We start from the raw sequence: 8,243 nt of genomic DNA, 5'->3' as shown, positions 1-8,243 counted from the left end.
GCCAGTGGTTTGTCAATTTTATTGATCTTTTCAAAAAACCAACTTCTGGTCTTGTTGTAAATCATATAAATTATTCTTGAAAGCAAGAAATTTCTTTACAAATAGGATCATGAAATTAGTAGGTGTTTAATTTTTATGTACAATGTAGTCATGACAATGTTTCCTTTTACAGTTGCAGAGGTAGTAAGTAAATATATCTCTGATCTTCATTCATTTGTTACAAAACTAGAACATGTTGAAGAATGTAATTGAGCTTAAATTAGAAAATATTTTTGGTACCATGTGATTTCTCTGGCCCAAATTTTAGGCTATGAACTATAAAGGAAAGTTTGAACAGCAACAACAAAAAGTTTTGCCAGAAAGAATTGTCAGAAATTTTCACTAAAAGATAATTGCCTGTTTCAAAGCATAGAAGATGGAGAGGATGCCAGTCTTGTTGACAGAATGGGGCCATTAGGAGAAGATGTTAATGGGTACAGATGAGGGTATCTGAGTGAGGATGAGTTCTGCTTTAAATTTATTCAATTTGAGTTAAAGATGGGACGTTTGATGGGAATGCCAATTGGAATCATGAAACCTGAAGATGAGTGTGGTCATGGTTAGTAATGGCTGTTGTTGTTAGGTGCTGTCGAATCTGACTTATAGCCACCCTATGTACAATAGAACAAAGCACTGCCTGGTCCTGCACCAGCCTCACAATCCTTGCCATGAACCCATTGTTGCATCCACTGTGTCAATCCATCTCGTTGAGGACCTTCCACTTTTTCGCTGATCCTCCACTTTACCAAGCATGATATCTTTCTCCAGAGAATGGTCCCTTCTGACAACATGGCCAAAGTAAGTGAAACCAAGTTTGGCCATTCTTTCTTTCAAGGAGTGTTCCGGCTCTACTTCTTCCAGGACAGATTTGTTAGTTTCTCTGGCAGTCCATGGTGCTTTCAGTATTCTCTGCCAACACCACAACTCAAAAGCATCTCCTTAACTCTTCTTGTTGTTAGGTGCTCTTGAGTTGGTCCCAACTCCTAGTGACCCCTCCTTGGGTTTCTGAGGTGGTATCCCTATGGAAGTAGATTGCCCATCCTTCTTTCCAAGAAGTGGATTTGGGTTTGAACCACCAGCCTTCTGGTTAGCAGTCAAGTGCCTTAGGCCCTGCGCTCCATTGTCCAGCTTTTACATGCATTTGAGGTGATTGAAAACATCATGGCTTATTCAGGGTTTGGCATAATTTGGCATAATTAGGGCTAAGGTGTTGCTGGACCTAAGAAAGTGATTGTCCTAGTTGGTTTAGGATAACCTGAATGTCAAGGCTCAGAATTTAGAATAATTTCTTTAGGAAAAGTTTCCCTGCTTGGCCTAGTTAGAGATTAAGGAAGGTGGGGCAATCTACTTCCATAGTGATAACTGCCTGGGAAACCCAAGGTGGGGTCACTATGAGTAGGTCCAACTCAAGGGCATATAACAACAACAAACCTGTAAAAGGATTCCTGTTTGTGTGAAACAATTGATATACTTCAAGAATTTTCTTATCAGATTTGCAATGCTTGTGTTTAATTTTATTAACTAATGCTATTTCAAAGTGGTAGCTCCATGTAGAAGGCTAGAGAAGTGCTCTCTGAATGTTTCAGCCCCATTAGTCAGCATTTTACCACACTTCAATAGATTCTTGGAATCCAATTTAAGAGTTACAGAAATGGTAGTAATCTCAGACCAAAAGGAAAAAATTGTACCATGACCCCCTGATAGGAAATATATTTTGGATCAAATGTCACACAGATTAATGTCAATCATTTCTTTCCACTCTGTAAACAGAAGTATTCACACCCCTGTTGCACCTGTAATTGCTGCAGTTAACATAATTTGTGGTTAACTGTAATCTCCAGTGGGTAACGTGCTGGCAGTCACATATTGACTGAATGGATGAATGAAATATGAAATAAATCTAGAGCCAATCTCTGGCATCAAAGTGTTTACCATTTAAGTCAAAATAAAAGACGATGACAACATGAATGTGATTTAAGAACACTAAAAACCCACACAACAATTTAATAACTATACCACATGAAACTGTTTAGAAATATGGCATGATAATTTATAATAGTTAAGAGATCAAGATTTCTAACCAGGCAAAATGAGGAGAGTTGGTATAAAGATTATGGAGATTTAGCTAAGACTTTGGGAGAAAATGTTTCTTATCTGGATTAAAATATTAGATATTTGTCAATATATAAGAAAATAATATTGTATGTATTTATAAAAAGAAATATTGGCTCCAGTCCATTCATATTTGAAATGATGGTCTTAATCACAGTGAACCTACTTCAGCTTTCTTAGTGCTAAAATGACTTAATGAGATATAGGACAAAAAAGAAAGGTTATGTTTTGGCAAGAAGGAAAGGGCATTATGGTTCAATAGGTTCACTTAACTAACCTTTAAGTGTGCAATTAACATTTAAAGGAAATAAAGTTTTGGAAGTATTATAGAGCAATTGCAGAAATTTAAAAGTAGTTAAAAGCCTGCAATCTGTTAGGAGAAATTCCTTCAGATAACTGTGACACTCATCAGAAAGTGATTTTGTGATGCATAAAAGATAAAGAAAAAAATCTGCTCATTTGGTGACATAGTTGCTGCTTTTTCCTTTGTTGTTTTCTCCATGAACTTCAGCTCACTGACATTTTCTAGGATGAAACTTTCATACTGACCCAGAATTGATATTTTAAATACAAACCCTGAAATATTTGAAAGAAGAGGCTCAGTAGTAAGCAACAGCAGGGGGACGGAGAAACAGAACGCCTTGTGCCTTGAAATTTTCTAGGATATTTGCCTAACAATCTATAGTTTGTCACAGTGTAAATTGTGCTTAAAAATTTATAATGCGTAGCCTCTTCTATTATGAAAACCCTTTCACATATAGCTTAGAAGGTGTCTGAACTATCAATACATCTTTCCATTATATTTGGAGAACACAAGCAATTGTAGTATCAATGAGGCACCTATATTCACAAGCTATATAAAATTTTCGAAGTACAGAGTCCTTGGACAATAAGAATTTAGTGAAACCACAGTCCTGATCCACATCAATTCACTTGTATTTTTTATTGCTCTTGCTTTTAGCTGCTGTTGCAGGACTCTCCTGAAACCCCTACATTACATGTTTCTAGAAGTCTATCTTAGACATCACAGGAGCTAATTTTGTCAGCTTCCATGTATCAGCTGTGAGATTTTTGCACATGTTTTGACATTGTCTACTAGCCACCATTGTGTGTGGGATGGAGAGTGAGATGGCAGTTTCCTGTTGAGTATAGCTGATGATGTACTGAAATTCTCCAGGTGCTAAGGGTGAAAGGTGTTCTGTGTCAAAATAGAGACAAATGTCCTACTTCCCCCCTCTCCTTTTTTTTGTAACACATTTGATTAGAGGAGTACCAAGGCAGTACTCTTCAAACCACCACCCTTCCCTATAGGACTCTGACATTTGCCCATGGTGGGTTGGGTAGGCTGGAACTGGAGACACATGGAAGGAACAAATATGCTGCATTTGGAATCACTCTGTTTCCAAATTAGAAGCTTTTTTTTAAAAAAATCTGTATCAAACCTGTTTGGTTCTCTTGTTTTAGTAGGAGAGTTTTTTTTTTTTTTTTTTTCCCAAGGAGGCCCCTTAGTCCACCAGACTTCAGGCCAATTCCTAGGACTGTACACATTAGTTTCATGCTGTGCCTTGAACTCCTGTATTATTTTTTTCTACTTTCTTTTGTTATTTTTGGTGAGTAGGTAAAGAATGGTAGAAATAATTAACTGTATTTCTTTTTTCCCCTCTATATCTTCTTGTTCTCCTTCTATTCAGAAATGTATGGCCCTGCAAACATATTATTGTCCGGTCTTACACTACATCTGTGTGGTCAAGTTTGTGTGTCAACTTTGTTGGGCCTAGTTGAGTGTCTGGGCAGCTAGATGTAATATTCCCCATGATGACACTGGTAATCGACACCATGGTGGAATCTATTGTGAGAAGTTGGGTAGCTAGCTGCTTTGGGTATGTGGTCTGCTTCCCGTATATAAGAAACAGCTTTGGGAATGGTCTCTAGCTTATGACACACTTGAACCCTGCATGTAGCTGTGCCATTGTTCAGCAGCCTGCCATGCTCTGCTGACCTGGGGACTTACAATGGACTTGAATAAATGGCCTGCCGTGTGATTTGGTAACATCAGGCCTATGCCATTTTATTTGTTGACCTTGGGCTTGTTAGCCTCAGCAGCCATTAGCTGCCTGAGTAAAGAGATGACTCTAGCTTCAGTGGGCTAGGAACAATAGGCAGAGCTAAAGCCCAAGGTCAAGGGGCTTTCACTCAGCTCCTAGAGCCTGGCAAGTTGAACTTGAACTTAAAGACTCCAAACTGTAAGAGAATAAACTCTTGTTTGTTCAAGCATCCCATTTGTGGTATATTCTTGTCAGAGCAGTGCTAGGTAACCAGAACAACTTCCTTGTCTACATAGTTTACTATGTATATGAAAGAAAAATCAGGTACCTTTAGGCTACCATAACAACATGCAATGTGGGACTCTGGGAGTAATGGATTCATGAAAGCAATAAGTACAATAATAGTGATCTGGAACCGCCACACATTTGAAAGTGTGGGTTTTATTCCAAATCTTATTTGCAAATAGAACATCTTGAGTATTGTTATTTAAGCTCATCTCTCACTCATAAAATGGTACTCAGAATATATCCAAGACCCACTGAGTGTGTTAAATACTTCATGTAGCTAAACAGAATGAAAAGATATGTCACCCACCACTTTGGAGCGTATATTCTGGAGATGAATTAACAGGTTACCTGTTAAAAGATAAACAAAATAACAAGTTTTACATTCTGCATTAAAATTATACTTTAGACTTGATTAATATTTACCTTTACAAAGTAAAATCTTACAGTTGAGATTGAGTTTGACATATGTAGATTTTATTTTATTTTTAATAATTTTAATAATGTTTCATAATCTTTCAAATTGAGTTGCTTTCAAGTTATCAAATTGAGTCTTTGTTTCTCTTAATAATATACTTCCTCAAAAATCCCATTAACAGAAAAGAATTAAAAAATGAATAATTTCCACCTATTAAAATTTTTCTGGAAAAGTAGAACTAATAATTCAGTCTTAGCCTTTCATTCTATAAAAAGAAATTAGATTAATTAAGAAAAATAATGGATGTTCTTAGTTTCAACCAATTATTCCTACATGTGGTTGTATCTGTATCTGTACTTCTTTTGAATCAAAGGACATGATATTTTAAAACATTCAGGCTTTGGGTGTCATTTCTGGCCTAAAACTGAATGAAAATGGCATGATGGTGTGGGAGGAGACAAACAATAAATGGAGGACAGCAAAACTGCAACTATAGTGAGGCAGGACACATATATCCTTCATGGAAAGTCTGCTATAAGTTGCCTGCCCTATTTCTTAACACTTTTTTCCCCATTTACCTACCTTTTACATGTCTACTGAAATCCCATGACCTAAAATCAATCCAAACTCACTCTCACTGAGTCAGTTCCGACTTACAGTGACCCTAGAGTACAGAGTGTAACTGCTCCATAGGGTTTCCAATGCTTTAAATCTTTATGAAAACAGACTGCTTCACCTTTTCACCTTGGAGCATCTGGTGGGGCAGTGGGTTCAAACCACCGACCTTTTTGTTGGTAACTGAATGCTTTATAAACTACTCTATGAGTCCTCAAAATGTTGGTTCAAACATGCGTTTGACCTCATCATTTTTGCTTAATTCTACATTGAAAGTAGGAATGTATTCCGTATATAAATGCAAACATTGTAAATGATGGGAGATTTATGTACAGACCAGGTGTGGTTCCAAGTTTTACAAAACTACACAGTGTAGTTGATGTGTTTTTCTTTGTAGTAGTATTGTTTGTGAGCTAATTATAGTATTTTTTTGTTTGCCATTTGGATTGATTGACTATCATGACCAGAAATAAAGCTTAAATTGTTATGCTATATGTTTAAGGCCAGAAGATTAGTCAGTTTTAGAATACTTTTATCCCGCTGTGGTTTTTTTATTTAACATTTGTGTACTATAATGCATAGAAATGAAATAGTTTTATACACTTGATTCACATTTAATTGTAATTCATTTTAGCTTCATTTTCTGGTAGGTGGGATGATATATTTGTACTCTAACAGAACCACAATCAGAAAGTTATCTACTATCCTAGTTAATCACTTTTGGAGCTGTTAATGCATGTTTAATTTATTACCTTAATAATAAATTCTAAACTTTTATAATTTTATTTCTTTTTAGAACCTTGTAAAACATCTTCCTGAGCAGAAGGTACTCAATGAATTAGCACAGCTTAAGAACGAATATGATGACCTTTGTGAGCCTGAACAATTTGGAGTTGTGGTATGTACCTACCCACATAGGGGTCCCCAGACTCAACTAGGAGGTAACCCTTGCCAGAAACAAGGAGAAGACCATTTCAATTGTTGATTTATTTAATTATTTTATAAGTATATAATTTAATGTAACATTAGTTGTCAGGGAAAAAAATCATTGTTTATTTTTATTTATCATGATATTGAAAAATCAAGAAATTAAGATTTGCATCCTACAAAATGTCTTAAGATACTTCATGAAATCTTCTCTCCAGAACAGCGATGACATTTCATTCTATTACTATTATACAAATACACACATTTTTGTATTGGCTATTTCTTTCTTCTGTTTCAAAAACCAAACCAAACACACTGCTGTCGAGTTGGATCTGACTCATAGCGACCCCTCCTTGGGTTTCTGAGGTGGTATCACTATGGAAGTAGATTGCCTAACCTTCCTTCTGAGAAGTGGCTGGTGGATTTGAACTTTCAGCCTTCTGATTAGCTGTCTAATGCCATAGGCATTTGGCCCCCAAAAATGTTAGGCTACAAACAAACAATAAAATAGTAATAACTAGATGAATATGAAAATATTATGGAGTCTTTTCTGTGGTATAGATTATATCAGAAATAGCATATGATTTTCAAATTTCCTATGTTGTTGTTGTTAAGTGCTGTCATCCCTGACTCCTAGTGACCCTATGTACCACAGAACAAAACGTTATCCAGTCCTGTGCAATCCTTATAGTCTTTGCCATGTCCAAGCCCATTGTTGCAGCCACTGTGTCAGTCCATCTCATGGAAGATCTTCCCATTTTCACTGTCCCTCTAATTCACCAAACATGATACCCTTCTCCTGGGACATAGTTCAGGTTAAATCAAGCACATGGTAAAATTCATGTACTGGTTTGATAGGAGAATTATTAGTATTAATTCCAAGTCTTTCCCGTTCTCTCTGACCCTCCACTTCACCAAACATGATATCCTTCTCCAGGGAATGGTCCCTTCTGACAACATGACCAAAGTAGGTGAAAGTAAGTCTGGACATTTTCACTTCCAAAGAGCATTCTGGCTGCATTTCTTCCAGGACAGATTTGTTCATTCTTCTAGCAGTCCATGGAACTTTCAGTATTCTTCACCAACACCACAATTCAAAAGTATCAACTCTTCTTCAGTCTTCCTTATTCATTGTCCAGTTTTCACATGCATATGAGACTATTGAAAATATCATGGCTTGGGTAAGGTGCACCTTAGTCTTCAAAGTGGCATCTTGGCTTCTTAACACTTTAAAGTTGTGTTTTGTAGCAGATTTTCCCAGTCTTCTGGGTAAGATGTCTTCTGATTTCTTGATTGTTGCTTCCATGGGTGTTGATTATGGATCCTAGTAAAATGAAATCCCTTACAACCTCAATCTTTTCTTCATTTATAGTGATATAGCTTATTGGTCCAGTTATGAGGATTTTTGTTTTCTTTATGTTGAGGTATAATCTATACTGATGACTGTAATCTTTGATCTTCATCAGTGTTTCAAGTCATCTTCACTTTCAGCAAGCAAGGTTCTGTCATCTGTGTGTCGCAGATTAGGATTTCCTATAAACCAAACCAAACCCACTGCCGTTGAGTCGATTCCACTCATAGTGACGCCTCCTTGGGTTTCCAAGAGGCGGTATTGCTACGGAAGTAGATTGCCCAATCTTCTTCTGAGAAGTGGCTGTTGGGTTTGAACCGCTAGCTTTCTGGTTGGCTGTTAAATGCCTTAGGCACTATGCCATCAGAGCTCCTATGATTTCTTATGTTGTTGTTGTTGTTAAGTGCCGTCGAGTCGTTTCCGACTCATAGCGACCCCATGCACAGCAGAA

The 8,243-nt window shown here is 36.9% G+C and overlaps 1 protein-coding gene across 1 annotated transcript in view; it reads left to right on the top strand.

Annotated features, from left to right (window-relative positions):
* DIAPH2 (diaphanous related formin 2) overlaps positions 1-8,243 on the top strand; it is a 1,278,863-nt gene that overhangs the window by 554,546 nt on the left and 716,074 nt on the right. Inside the window, exon 20 of the mRNA XM_007946556.1 lies at positions 6,311-6,412. Within this exon, the coding sequence (XP_007944747.1) occupies positions 6,311-6,412 (102 nt within the window). The remainder of the gene's footprint in view (positions 1-6,310; positions 6,413-8,243) is intronic.

Source organism: Orycteropus afer, unplaced genomic scaffold, assembly GCF_000298275.1.
Source record: "Orycteropus afer afer isolate SDZICR_OR568_19922 unplaced genomic scaffold, OryAfe1.0 scaffold00165, whole genome shotgun sequence".
NCBI classification, from domain to species: domain Eukaryota; kingdom Metazoa; phylum Chordata; class Mammalia; order Tubulidentata; family Orycteropodidae; genus Orycteropus; species Orycteropus afer.
The sequence above is the reverse complement of the archived record's forward strand: the minus strand, read 5'-3'. Positions and strand labels throughout refer to the sequence as shown.